This window comes from Clytia hemisphaerica, unplaced genomic scaffold (assembly GCF_902728285.1).
Source record: "Clytia hemisphaerica strain Z4C2 unplaced genomic scaffold, Clytia hemisphaerica genome assembly, whole genome shotgun sequence".
Taxonomy (NCBI): domain Eukaryota; kingdom Metazoa; phylum Cnidaria; class Hydrozoa; order Leptothecata; family Clytiidae; genus Clytia; species Clytia hemisphaerica.
Genome location: NW_027104338.1, coordinates 470,432 through 485,610, shown reverse-complemented (window position 1 = coordinate 485,610; position 15,179 = coordinate 470,432). Strand labels below are relative to the sequence as shown.

The 15,179-nt window shown below is 36.5% G+C and overlaps 1 protein-coding gene across 1 annotated transcript; it reads right to left on the bottom strand.

Annotated features, from left to right (window-relative positions):
- Positions 1-5,955: 5,955 nt before the first annotated feature.
- Positions 5,956-14,085, bottom strand: LOC136817860 (uncharacterized). Its single transcript, XM_067074193.1, has 7 exons — positions 13,797-14,085; positions 13,497-13,562; positions 11,899-12,093; positions 7,547-7,793; positions 7,105-7,261; positions 6,521-6,584; positions 5,956-6,335 (listed from the first exon to the last, which is right to left on the bottom strand). The coding sequence occupies exons 1-7, from the start codon at positions 14,083-14,085 to the stop codon at positions 5,956-5,958; spliced, it is 1,398 nt and encodes a 465-aa protein (XP_066930294.1).
- Positions 14,086-15,179: the final 1,094 nt, after the last annotated feature.

Sequence of the window (15,179 nt, the reverse complement as noted above, 5' to 3'; positions counted from 1 at the left end):
TGACATATCGGCCTAAAAAGTTCTAAATAACTAGTAGAACACTTTCATTAGAAGATCATCAAATTGAAGTACTTTTCCATGGGGCTATAACGGTTCGTTTATCCTCTTTTTCCGAGAAAGCAAGTCTCAAAAATCGCAAAGTTCCCCAGGTCTTGGGCCGATAAATCAGGACTTGGGCCGCTAACAGAAAAAAAAATTGGCACGGGGAGTTGCTTGAAAGAAGACCTTTGAGGATTTAAAACGCCACGCCTTTAGGAAGAAAGAAGGACTGTTGATGAAGACCGTATTTTTTCAATGTGTAATATAAGTGTAATAGATCCTGGTCTCAGAATACGAATCTGTTGAACCCGACTGAAATAAGCTTAGAGTTATGTAAAAAGAACACCGTTTGTTTTTCTGGTGTCGGCTCGTCAGCGTCGCAAGTTTAGTACCTCGTAGTCAGCCCGTAGTAGAGAAGATTTGCTAAAATACTTGAAGGTTTTGGTTTTTAAGAGTGGTACGATACCACTTGCTTACTCAATTTAAAGGGTCTTTTTTGAATTGACACGGATGTGGAGCAAGATTTAACAACAGAAAGAGGAAAAGAAAAACATTTTTTGCTTATATCAGCACCAGTTAGTGACCTGGCTTAATTTCTTGGTGGTGCAAACTATGAAATTGGCGTCCCTGGTATTTTTGTCCTTATTTGCCCCCTCAATCATTAAGTGAAAATACTGTAAAAAAACTGTAAGAGCAGTGACTACTTGAAAGTAACGCCCGGAATCTTTGAGTTAAAAAACTTTTATTCATTAATTTATACAAAGTTGGTGGTAATGATACCTTGATATCTATTTCCTTGTTATAATTTGAAATGTCATAGTTTTCTGAAAATTTTTTTCAATTTTCAACTTATTTATACCAATTTAGCACCAAAAATAAAGCTCTTCAAATAAAAAACATTATGAGCTGTTGATACTCGACTTGAAATGGAAATTTTACTTTACTCTCCATTAAAGATCAATGGCTGAAAGAGGCCCCAAAAATTCGAAAGTTGGCAAATAAAAGGTCATAAACAGCTTAAAAGATCTTCTAAAAAGGGAGGAAGTTAGTTAGCATAAGGCCACACAAACCACAGCGAGCATCAACAAGTTTCGATCTTTTTGGCAATCTCTCATTTTGGGAGTGAGCATCCTCTTTAACCCCTGGTGGATACACAAAACTTCTTTTGCTTTGACTTTTCGCGATTTAATGTTGATAGTAGTTTTGAAAAAATTCAAGAGAAAGGATGCAAGAGCGTAAAATAAAACAAAGCGCCGCAGGCAAAAAATTTAACATTGCACTTATAAAAGAATGCGCTATAAACGTGTCGAAGGGCGCCAAATCGCCCTTTGAACATCAAAAATAATTTTGGCGCCCCCTTGAAAAGCTTTTTTGTCGCCCCTCTCAGGGCTTTCTGGGTGGTGCACTGCATATCCTGCACCCCCTGCCAGGTCGCCACTGATCAGTACAATATAACAATAGGCAGACACTGTCCTGATATGAAATATGTGTCTGATGATATGAAACGGGAACACTTATTATTTAAAAATAAAACCTTTAAAATGGTGAGTGTAGTTACCACAACCAAAGATGCTCTATTGGATATGAAATCAAATGAAAAACCAAAATGCTTGGCAATTATTTTATTAAGTTCGAGTACAGTGGAACCTCCGATTAGTGGAAACCATCAGGGAATCAGGGAATGGGGTTTGTGTCCGGTAATTAGAAGTATCCACCTTTCGGAAACTTTTCAATTCTGTGCTCTAATTTTGGTATAAGGTACTGTTAAGTACCCTGAGTATCAGAGGTTAAGTTTTCAAAGAAAATAGTAACCTCTGAAGATAAATAATAGAAATTTTATCGCGCATGTGTCAATCTAATCACTGTAGAAAAAATCAAAGATGAAGAGCAAATATTACCATATTAATGTCTAGCAGACTGTATCAGTATGCAGTTTACAATTTACAAATTCCCCAGAAACCTTCAAGTGTAGTTGAAATGAGTTTATTTCGAAAGAAATCTTTTACATGATCCCCAAATGTATAACAGTAATTACTAAACTTTTAATTATGGAAATGTCACTTTAATTGAATCGAAATAATAGACAGACTTTATGTTATGATTCTCTATCACTGACTCTTTTTACAAAGCATTGATGACTTTTTGTAAGTTGTGTTTTCAACGACGGGAATAAAAATATCGACTATGACGCTCATCCAAGATCTTGGATGGTCGTCATGGTTACTTTTGTCTTCGCTGATTGCGCGATGAATAGAATCTCGATTCGTCGGCACAGCGTAAATATATGATTTTGAGCTGTGCTTTTCACGGTAACTGTTAAGAGGTTAAATGCAACTTTGAATGTTTAAGAAATAAATAGTTTGGATAAATAATCCTGTCCAATCTTTTAAAGTCTGTGAACAGTTTGACAGTCGATGTCCGCTAATTAGAGCGAAAAAAGCGGTGTTTATGCTAATTAGTGCAAAAAACTTTGTCCGCTAATTAGAGGTGTCCGCCTTTTAGAATTTTTTTATGAGGATTTGACTAGGAAATAGTCAGGGAAAATATAATTGTCCCCTAATCAGAGGTGTCCGCCTTTAGAGTGTCCGTTAATCAGAGGTTTTACTGTATATCCGTTCAGGAATAATAAATTGTCTATTTTAAAAACTCGGAAATGATTTAATAATTTGTCCAAAATTGACGAAAACATTAAGTATCTTAAAATATTTTAAAGCGGATACAGTCCTCTGTCGTCAAGTTCGAGATAATATGCGTCAATGTGCTAACTACACGTCACTGCGAGTCCCATTGACGTTGAAGTGACATTGTGTGTTAGATGGTATTCTAATCCGAGGGCATTGCCACATCGCCAAATATAGTGTCTGTAAAGTATAAACCATTCCATTTCTAAAGAAAGTATTGTTGCTTGTAAGTGTTAGTTGTGGTGTCATGTATAAAGTTTCAATTCCTTTCTCATTCGAATCGAATACGTCTTGTTTTGCCAGTGCTATTTTATAGATTAAAAACATCCGATATTAAATCGTTCGTCATAGGGTTACAAATGATACCTTAAACAAGTCATTCGAGAGCCTAGAGTTTCCCAAGTTGACTGACGTTAAATGTGTCTATAAGAGTGCTGTCATTTCAAGGATTTCAGATATTTGATGCAATCACGTCAACACTGGGCAACAGATCACGATACCAATATAGTTTCAAACCATACCCTCCTTGTAATCTCTTTGAGGGTTAGTAGCACTTATCTCTAACTACTTGACTGGATTGAGCTTTCCATATAAAAGGAAGCGTGTCAAGTTTTAGAGCTGACTAGTCCGCCATCTTGTTTTCAATTATGGTCGTCAACAGCGCAATTCGAATGTTTTGAAATACGAACGTTCCGAAAGCTAAGTCAAATTATAAAGCATCATGGCGAACTAGTCTACTTCAAAACTGGGCACACTTCCCACTCAGCAGTTAGCCTATCTAACGTATAACGAACAATGATATCTGTGGTTGATAGGTGTATACTGAGCACTCCCAATCCTTCGAATGTAATTTGTAGCAGTGTTTTGATATCCATATAACACACCATCAAACTCCATCTTTTTTAGTTTGAAATTTACACTGCTAATACGTTTCAATAACGTCACCATTCTCCTTATGATTTGCACGAAACATCGTATTAACCGGGAAATTGGAATTATTCTTAGTATCTAATGCTTTGTTGATTAATAATTTTAGTTCATCAATGTCATTTAATAGTTCACCAGAAACTTGGTTTAAACGTTCTTTATAATTGAATTTCATTGTTTGTAGTAGAACAAAATTCTCCAGTGGATCTGAAAAACGAAGATTTAATATATTTTTAATGAATATCAATCTTATGGTAATTAAAATTGATGCGTGGCGAAGGAGAAAATCAACTTCTTGGGTAAGTAAGGCAAGTCCCAAACATATTTCGTGTTTTTTACCACCGCTCCCCACTTCCCATTATTCCTTAACTCTCGCATATAGTTCAATAGAAGCGTATTAGCGAACGAGAAAATTTCATAAAAGTGCTGGATCCAAATCTAAATTAAGCCAATCTTAATTATATCGGCTAAAAAACTGATTTTGACGTTATAACGTCATAAATGAAGTACATCGAAAAAGACGTCATAATGTAAGATTCAAATAACGTCATTATTAAAAAGCGACGATTACTTCAATTCTATTAATGCGCAATCAACACCAAATTTTGACTGGCGACGTAAATTAACGATTTTTAAATATCTATAGATTTTTTTTTTAATTTTGGCGATGTCAAAAGTTTTATTCATAATGTCATCTTAATTTTTTTATGAATTATTCAAGAATCAATTACCATCAAAATTTGTTTGTTGTTGTTGATTGTAGTAATGGCATCGAAGTTCGCGCATTTTTTGAAAATAATATTATTTAAATTTCTTTTTGACGTGAAATTCAGTCACTCAAATGGTCGATTTTCGAACTTTTGTTTCAGACAGACCCGTAACTCCACAAACCTATTACACCCCCTTGAATCGTACGTACCATTGCTTTGTTTATATTTCTTTGCGGCAGACTGCATACGAAACCTTTCAGTGGCGATACCAATTAAACATAAGATAAGAAGAAGACCTGAGATGGCGATAAAACTTTTCCGTATTTCTCTGATGTTTGGTGATAAGAGTTGCTGAGAGGACTCCTCCGATGAAGATGTTGTCACGTCTGACTGCAATGATAACAAATAACTAGTTGTACGATGTTTTCCTAGGAGGAAGCTTTTATAAGAACATTATATTATAGGGGTAACACCATTGATTTCAAAGCCTCGAAGGGGCTAGATCCGAAACTCCCGGATGGAAAAGGATGGCACTTATTTCCCATCCTAAACACGTGACCAGTGTGTTTTTCAAACAAAATTTTTTTAATGAGGGGCAAATTTTAAGCCTGCACTTTTCTTTCTTGAGAAAGGTTGAAGGTTCCACTCTAGCCACTTCGGGCCTTCAAACTCAATGGATAAGACGGTACTAACGAAACCACTACCAGACCACTCGATACAGAACCGGGCATTCAGCATAATGTGAGAAGCCAGTCATCATATAAGTATAAGTGAATAAATTAAGTAAATCAAGAACATTTTAAAGCCTAAAACATCACGACAAAATAATGACAACTGAGCCTCAGCAAAGCGCGGTTTTAACAATTTTATATTTTGATATAAGCCCAGTTTATTGGAATGCTGAATGTGCCCCCCCTCTGCCAACTGAGTTCTTTTGCTAATAACCAAGTGAACGTCCATGTTCATAATGGCTATCGCAACCTGTTTCATCGACGCTCTAACTGAAAAGCTGACAGGAAATGTATTTTTTTACTCTTCCCTCCCTCCCTGAAGTATGTTTTCAGTACCTGATTTTCACTCACTTTTTATACTAATCTTGCTATTTATCGGGACTCAAAATTTATCCCCAAAACAAGAATTGATATTCGAGCTGCCTACGTGAGCCACACAAATAATGTAATCTAACTCCGCTCCAACACTTACTTCTCCCGTCTGCATCTTAACTTAAGTGGTTTCTACCCGAATTTTCATTGCAAATGGAAAGTTAAACATATACCTTTTTTGATGATTCTGTTAAAATAAAAGACGTCCATTTTAAATGATAACTGGCCAAACCAGCAAAAAAGCGGTTGTCCTTTTTGGGCAATTCCAAAAAAAATATTTTGACAAAAGGCCCAGGAAATCGAAATTTAACTAAAATTCAAAGAGGGGTCACCGTAAAATGAACATGCCAACTCCTCAACGAAAAAACTATTTGCGCCCATTACGCAAAGGGGTTTACAAAAAAAGTCTTCAACAATAGTGTCACAGACCCGGTGGAACACCCTACCCACCCGGAAAATTAGGCTCAATTTCAGCTCACTCCAAAACAATTCCCACTAGATTCTTGGCATGGGAGCGATAGAATTGCTATCCCAATTGGGATTTCGATAGAAATTTTCATCCCCATTGCGGGAAGAAGTTCCACAGGGGCTGTGAGAAGCGGTGAATTGAAAATCTTGGCTTACCTTTCGGAAAGGAAATCTCTTAATCCCATATAACGATCTCTGTATTATCCAAAATGTAACAGGCCGTATGTGAACCATACGTGTTCGGAACACAACACCATACGTACTGACGTCCTCAAAAATCTTCTGTATACGGAAGGTATGTAAATCATGAATGTGATAACTAGCCGTGTATAGATCGATAAGTATCCCGTCTAAATCAACCGTGTTAACATGGAGAACGTCTAAAAGGTCGGTGATGGATTTGTAAGCTGTAAAATACAAAAAAAATTTATTCAAGGTGAAACAATAATCACATAAGACTAAAATGAATGAGCTAAGATACACAGATCCATTTTAGTAGCCAGACATATTCCACTACTATCTTTGAAATAAACAATCTAAGAAGTTACATTTTCTTCAAATTGAATCAAATATTCACCATCAGTAAGTATACCTATAGGTAAGCCAGCACTTTTCAGAACAAAACTGTGTTCTCTGGAACCATTGACTACGCCAATCTATAATAAATAGAGAAAAGTCAATAACGGTTAATTTTACCATAATTGAACTAATTTTAGCGAGCAGCAAAATTCAAAAGTGAGGCAGCATATTTTTTCATTTTGGCGGGAACTAATTTTGGCGAATGGTAGGGGAAATCGGTTCTTTTCTGCCTAAAAATAAGTGTTTTAGACAAAAATTAGGGGTTATTTTGCTAATGTTTATCAAACTAATACTCTTAGCCAAAATACATTCCCTTGAATAGCCTTTCAACACGTTAAATTCTCTCACCAAAAAAAATTATGTTGTGAATTACAAACTCTTTCGCAGGTTAAAGGATCTATAAAATTGAAGATTTTGAACAAAGATTCGAACTAGAACGGGGTATCTTATTTGTTCGAATAACAGAGAAATTCAAACTATAGAGAGTATTTTAAAAGGGTTTCTCATTGACGGGAACTAAGAATAGGTTCGAATTATAGAAAGATTCGAATAATAGAAAAGTCGAATAACCGAGAGTCGACATAAAATTAAACATACTTTTGAGCCTTCTATCGTGAGTTCGGAATTGAAACATTCTGCAATTAATATGGAAGTTACGGTAGCCGAGAAACAAGCAATTGCAACATTACTGAACATCAGCCAAATATAACATAAAATACGACCTGGTATACGAGTCGGTACTACGTCGCCGTATCTAAGAAAACAAAAACAAACAAAACGAAGATTAATTATATTATAGTCTACACATTAGACAGCTCCAGGGTTTACTATGTCCACTGGAAAAAATAAGTTTGTCGCGAATTTGTTCATCGCAGAAAATAAATCCAGACATATGTTTGGAATTAAAAATCTATTGTCATTTTTACGATATGGCAAAAAGAAATAAGGAATAAAAAATGAAAACGTTTTCATTCTCAATCGCTTAGCTTTAGGAGTTTTACGCTCGAAACGAACTAAGATATGACGACTAAATACTTACCCAACAGTAGCCAGAGTAACAAAAGACCACCAGACTGAATCCCAAATCTCACCACATTTCACTCGAAAAGATCTGTTCAAGATGGCGCGCTGTGGTATGATATCACAGATCCAAAACAACACACCAAAAACACAGACCCATACCAGAAGAAGAGCGACCGCTGGTAGACTAGCCATTATCATGTTAACAACGGCTTTGCGTGTTTCTTGACGATTCAAATTGTAAAATACTGCGCCTGGTGACTCCACTGGAAAGAAAAGAAATTCTTAGACATTAATTTTACACAATGAGAATCTTTAAGTTTAAAAAAAATGTTTAAAACCCAAATAACAAAAAAGCTACTTGAAGTTGAAAAATGAGAAACAAACATCAATAACAGATTTTGAACCCTTTTTAAATATTTCCCTACTATAGGTAGTCTAGCAAGCTAGACGACTAATTCAGACATATTAGAAATAAACAAATAAAGCAAAAAAGTAAATTTTAGTCGTCTAGAAACCTTTGTGCACTAACTCCAAACAAAAAAAAAAGTGTCAATATCGCAATTAAAATTTTTTCCCGCTCAAAAAAAGTTCTTGAAAATAAAATGTGTGTGGATTTGTGTGTTAAAAATGTTTCATTTGAGTTGATTTTATTTTGAGAGTTTGTTGTTGCTTGATAAATTGTTTTTTCGCTACGCAAGTTTCTGCGTAGCTAGGCCCGGTATCTATAAGGCTGGAACACCGGATTCTTCCAGTCGTTTATACAAACTAAATCCCGTATCATTATTATTTGTGTTTATTATTAGTATTACATGCATTATAAACGACTCCAGTCTATACTATAGGGGAATATTTGTTAAAACGGCCTTTTTCCGTCTTTTCTTCCATTTTCGATGTTAATGTTTTCTTTATTCGTGCTGCACATTATGACTAGGCTCTTCAGTCACGTGACTAAAAATAGTCGCGAAGATTTAGCGGGGAAGAAAATAGTATCCTTCTATCAAAATATGGCAGGGGTTTTTACCAGCTTTTTGGGCTTTTCATAAAACAAATGATTGTGTGTAAAGCTCAGAGGACTGCCTGAGTTTCTCTCGTGTGTGCTGAATTTATTTTTCCCATAAGGAGAAGAAGAAGGGTGGAGAAAGAAGCTGAAACACATGGAAATCCAATCCATTCCTATCTTGACTTGAGAAGAAGGTGAGCATAAATTTCTTTCTTTCTGATTTCCATCATGTATATATTGTCTAGATATTAATGGTCAAAACTTGGAAAAGCTTGCACTCTTCTCAGTGCCCCATTTTTAGCCTTGATGCCAGATGCTAAAAAGAAAACTAGATCATCATAATAGATGCTTTTACTCCCGTTTACCTTTTTGTATGCTCTCCCCTCCCTTGTATCTTTTGTGTGCGCTCTCTGGGATCCTTTGGTACGTTAGGAACCCTGCCGACGCACCGTACTGACTGGTGTATTTGTCCGGTGGCAAAAAGTATCCTTTCGCTACACCGGACAAAATAAGTCCGGTGTTCGTTAAGTCCGGTGCGTCGGCATGGTCCTGGTACGTTTTGTGTGGTCCTTTTTGTACACTTCCCATGGTCCTTTTTGAATGCTTTCAAGGTACCTTTTGTACGCTCTCCGTTTGTCCTTTTTGTGTGTTTCTGGGTACCTTATTGTGCCGTTCCCCGTATACATTATTGTACGTACCCCATGTACCTTATTGTACGTTCCCCAGTACCTTATTGTATGTTCCCTGTGTATATACCTTATTGTAGGTTCCCTGTAGGTTCCCTGTGTACCTTATTGTGCGTTCCCCGTGAACCTTATTTTATGTTCCCGTCTACCTTATTGTATGTTACCAGCGTACCTTATTGTACGTTCCCAGTATACCTTATTGTATGTTTCCCGTGAACCTTATTGCGTCCAACCCCAGCTGCTGGGAACAACGGACGTTAAACCGTGCAGTAAGTAAGTAGTAAGCTTATTGTATGTTCCCTGTGAACCTTACTGTACGTTCCCAGTATACCTTATTGTATGTTCCCCGTGAACTTATTGTACGTTCCCAGTGTACCTTATTGTACGTTCCTCGTGTACCTTATTGTACGTTCCTCGTGTACCTTATTGTACGTTCCCCTTGTACCTTATTGTACGTTCCCCTTGTACCTTATTGTACGTTCCCTTGTACCTACCCCTTGTATTGTACGTTCCCTTGTACCCTGTGAACCTTATTGTATGTTGTTCCCCCCGTGAACCTTATTGGTATGTTCCCCGTGAACCTTATGGTAGGTTCCCCGGGACCGTGAACCTATTGTATGTTCCCCGTGAACCTTTGTATTGCCTTACCGTATTGGTTTCCCCGTGAACCTTATTGTACGTTCCCGTGTACTTATTGTACGGTCCCGTGTACCTTAGTGGACGTACCCTGTGTACCTTATTGTACGTTCCCCTTGTACCTTATTGTACGTTCCCCTTGTACCTTATTGTACGTTCCCCTTGTACCTTATTGTACGTTTCCCCTTGTACCGATTGAACGTTCCCTGTTTATTGTATGGTTCCCCCCTGTATTTGTATGTTCCCCGTGAACCTTATTGTATGTTCCCCGTGAACCTTATTGTATGTTCCCCGTGAACCTTATTGTACGTTCCCGTAAACTTCTTTAATGGCTCAGTTTATATGCATGGCAAACATAGCTCAAAGTCAAACCATCAAGCAGAGTCCCACCCTTTTAAAGCCTTTTTTTTGGGAGATTTCAGCGAATGACCACACATTTGGCATTGATTACTGTAAAGAGATTATTTCCCATTATGAAATTTTTGAATTTTCTTTCCTTTCCACATTCAGGTGCCAGGATTACAAATTCAACAAAGTTTGACGACCTCTAAAGCTGACAAATACAATGTACTTGCTGGCAATGATGTAATGATAATGTTGCACACAATGAGAATATGAACAAAGATAAACATTATTGCAAAATTAAACCAAGGAACTCTATTGTTCCAAGATGTGATTTAATGGTCAATGATAAAATGTCATGGAGTTTAGTTTATCAAGACAAAAATTTCACAAAAAAGTTTGCTGGAAAGTGTTGTAAATATTCAGCAAAATACTGTAACTAAATGTTGACAATTTCAAGGTTGACAATTTGGTATATTATCACATAAATACTAATGTAACAGATGTTATGCACTGGAAATCTAAAATCTGTAAAGAAGGAGATCCATTTTTAAGTAACTTTTTACTTGTGGATGGTATAATATGGTGGTTTAAAATATTGGATGACAAGGAAGTTTTTCATATGAAACTAATGTGTACAACATATTTCGATATCTCCCAAATTCATATTGCATATTTCCATATTAGTCCCTTAGTAGACAGTCTCAGATATTTTGGCACTTTCTTACTCAGATGAGTCTTAGAATAATATCAACTTGCAAAAGATTTTGTCTAAGATTTTATTTCCTTAATGAAGGTAAAAAACAATATTAGTTGAATAAAATACATTTTTCTTTGTGTCAAAATGGTTATCATTTGCCAACACATTATCACACATAATTCTAAAGAATACGTAGATGGTGTAAATGCATGCAATTTTTTAACAAGTTTTTAGACTTATATCATCTGTGAACATGTCTATGAAATAAAGACAATTTTTAGCAGGAATATGTTAAATTTTGTTTTGCATCGGATATTGCTTAATATAAAGGCTTTAATAAATTTAAGTTACTAAGTTGGGGCTTTAGGATAATCTGTGGGGTTCGACTGCGACTACAATCTATGCTCTGAGCTATTGGAGGAAATATTTAACCACATCTTTGTGGCTCTTGTTTTCAAATAAAAACATTGCTTCATTCTCTTTTTACCTGGCAAAAACAACGACGCCTAAGCAAAAGCATATTACCATATACTACCGGGCCACTTAATCGCGTCATCCAGTCTATAAAAAGCTTTAAAGTGGACCCCGGGCTACACTCAACTTGCAAGAGCATTCGAATATACACATTTGGTGCGCAAGATTGTGGGTTTAATGTGTTTGATTCTGATCGACTACTCACACAGAAAAAGGGACAACATATTCATATTGCAACGTAAAAGCCTATACAAGTTTACTAAGATTTAGTCTTTAAGATACACATTTATAAAGTCTGTCCCAATAAAATCTGCAGTGGAGACAAAAAAGGCTTTTGATAAAATTTGAATTAGATATTGGTTTTGTGCTAGTTGAAAATATAATTAGGAGTGGAATATTATAAAACAGAAAAATCTCGAAAAAATCTTAAACGGGCATCAAGCAGAACTATTGCCTGACAGCATTACCCAAAAAAAGGAGCACCATGGATACTCTAGAACGAACCGTTACACAAAATTATCTTTACGCACCTAACCCAACAAACGGAAATGCAATGAAAAGTTCTTTTCCAACATTCGTTCGAATCGGTAACACAAGATCTAAAGAGCTGTTCACCGAAGCTTCCACGAGTCTCGTAATATCGATATATTTTTCTTCGTAATGACTCGTAATATTGTTACGACAACATTCTTTTAATCCTTTCGACACAAGTTCAAGTATGATGCCTATAAATTGTGAAAAACAAAACAAAGCGATGTTTAGTAAAATCATTTCGGGAATAGTAATTAAACAATCTCGAATTCTATTTTAAATATCTCATCAAGAGAAAATTCGTCGTTGAAAAAATTCTTCGGCAAACAAATATTCGCGAAAATTTTGAAATCAAGTTCAGGAAAATTGGTGGGAAATTCGTGTGTATCATGGGCAGCTTCTGGAAAAATCGGGCACGAGATTAAAAAACGACCGTACGTGCGGCCCGAAATCAGGCTTTTGAAAGCGGACCTTTACAGTACAGATAGAATTCAACCAAATTTGAGTAAATATGGAAAAAATCGATCCTCACGGGGCATTTTATTGAAAGATTTTGACCATTTTAAGACAAAATATGGTCAGATTTTCCTAATTTTACACCCTTACACAGCAATTGTTTTCATTTTTGCCTATTTCGACCCTTACAGTTCACTTTGGGAAGCTTGAAAAAAGGACCATGAAGGGCCACACGTACGGTAGGTCATTTATCTTGAATGCCACCCCCGGCTGGTTTGTAAGACTTGTTCTAGTTAAGGAGCTTTCCAGTTTCAGAGTAGACTGTAGGGCAGTCGTTTTTTCGTACTCACAAACCAAAGAAATAAGTCGAAACGAAGATGATAATAATCATATCAGGAAAAAGCCTTGAGTTAGGTTTGGAATGAAACTAATAAAACTAAGACTTTAAGCAAACATAGTTGGCAAGCGTTAAGCTGGGAGCAAACCGTAAAACATGGCTCTTCAAACATTTGAGCATTGTCAATTGAAGAAATACATGGTCAGGAAGTCGGGTTTGCGCGAGACCCGAGGTTGAGATTTTTTCTATTTTGGTCACGTGATCAAAACGCATGGGTAAAAGTCGGCGGAGAAGGAGGAGGCGAAGGTGCTACTTTAGGACTGAAACTTGTAATTATTTCAATTATTATAATTTATTAACATACTTTCGGACGAAAATAATTAGTCACCCAAACAACAACCAAAACAAAACATTTTTTTTCCAAATATCAAAACAAACAATTTTCTTTCAAATAGAAAAAAATGGTGAAGGTGAATGGAAATGGATGTGTCTTCCCTGGCTGTCCTGTCTATCGTGGTTCTCCCCAATATAAAGGAGTAGGGTTGTTCAAGCTGCCTTCTAGGCCGATTGATGCTGAGTGGAAGAAAAATTTGGTGGATGTGATAAAAATATATCGTGTTATTGACAGTGATTTAAAAAAGAGAATTGAGAGATCTAAAGTTTGGATATGTGGGAAGCATTACAAAGATTCTGACTTTGAGTTTACATTAAGTGGAGTGAGAAAACCAAAGTTAAATGCCTTGCCTACGATCAATCTTCCTGAGAAATCTCATGAAAAAAGTGTAACTACTCCTCGAAGGGTACTTGTTCGTGTGCCTCCACCACCTGTTGCAGACCCAACTCCGGTTGTACCAGTGGTTGAAGAAGAAACTGATGTTGAGGTTGTTGTATTTGAAACTTATGAGGATTTCAAGAGTCAATGTTCGAAGTGGAAACTTTCTAATTGGAAGGTTGTTTTCACTGGTGAGCAATGCTTTCTCACTTATGAGCTTGAGGATTCCAAGTTTTCAATACCAAAACTTGAAATCATTATAAACTCATCTCTTGATTTCACAGTGAGGGTATATGGTTGGTATTTGCCTGATGACCACAATGTTTACAAACAGCATAACCGGTCCATCAGAAAGATCTTATTAACTGACTTCTGCTCAGATATTTTGAAATTAGAACTTTGTAAAGGTGTTTCTTCTTTTGATGATTCCCCCTTCTCTTCTGAAGAAGCTTCACTAGTGGAGACTTCTTCGACCATGCCCACGACAACCTCACCCAATTCGAGATCCTCATCTAAAACCTCAAAGAATGCAGAAATATCCTCATTGGGGTCCAGTACGTCAAATTCTGTATCAGATTCAACCATTTCTTCAAAGATTTCAGTTCCAAGGTGCTCAGCCATCTTGTTTCCATGAAAAAACAAAAGGTAATGTTTACTTTTTTGAACAGTCCTAAGGTAGCAGACTCGCCTCCGCCGAAAATCTACCCATGCGTTTCGATCACGTGACCAAAACAAAATGAACTTCAACCTTTTAGCCGGGACTTCCTGACCAGGTAGAGAATTCAATTGACATTGATTTGAGGTTTTTATGTTTGATAGTTTGCGCGGACTCTTCAAACATTTTTTTAGCAATGTGACGTCTTCTTTTTTAACGTCAGTTTTGGTTTGGAATGGAAAACGTCAATAGAACGACTTCATTTGTTTGAACAAATTATGAACTTGCTCAAACATTCAGCCCTTTCGATTGACTTCCAAATTTGCCATACTCACCAACTTTGCCAAATCCACAATTTCAATGTCAAAAGATCACAGCTTCATGGCAAATTTATACATCGCTACTCTGCCATTATGATTTCCGTTTTGTGATGCTTAGTCAGCAGTTTTCTGTCGGCGTTTGTAAAGCGAACGATTTTTTAACCAATCAAATTGCCGATCGGCATTGTTTTGCTTTAGCATTGGAAGGTCTTCTATTTTTCAAAAACTTTGGCAAAGTGGCAAAATTGGAGCCGAAAAGAACAAGGTCTCGTGGGAACAGTGTTTTGTATGGAGACGTATGGAGGTAAGTTCCAAATTTGCCAAGAATGCCAGATTCACCACTTCTTTTTTTATTTGGCATTTATGGCACTCCAATTTTGCCAACTTTGCCAAATTTCTGTCAATCGAATGTAAAATAATTGGCAAACAGGGCAAAATTGGCATATTTTTGAAGTCAATCGAATTGGCTGTTGTTTCAAACATTGTTTNAAACAGTTGAGTCCTCATATTTCGAACACGCACGGGGGGAACATAAACTTGATCGAGTTATGGAGATTGGTTTCTGAGATATTGTTAACTGATAGGACAAGAAACCTTGTTTGAGTTCAGGTTATAGAGCAAATAATGGAGACTGCGCTGTAAATCCAAACTGAAGTTTTGATCAATTGATCACAGATACCATAGTATAAGAAAGCCGCGGCTTTCTTATACTATGCAGATACTAAAAAGAGGGCGGTAGG

Bases quoted from the DNA above. Each gene is read 5' to 3' on its own strand.
- LOC136817860 (XM_067074193.1), bottom strand. From the start codon at position 14,085: ATGGCTGAGCACCTTGGAACTGAAATCTTTGAAGAAATGGTTGAATCT. The intron at 7,794-11,898 runs GTGCGTAAAGAT...TTTTCTTTCCAG, and splicing joins ATTTCCGTTTGTTGGGTTAG to TGGAGTCACCAGGCGCAGTA. The intron at 7,262-7,546 runs GTAAGTATTTAG...TTGTTTTCTTAG, and splicing joins GTTACTCTGGCTACTGTTGG to ATACGGCGACGTAGTACCGA.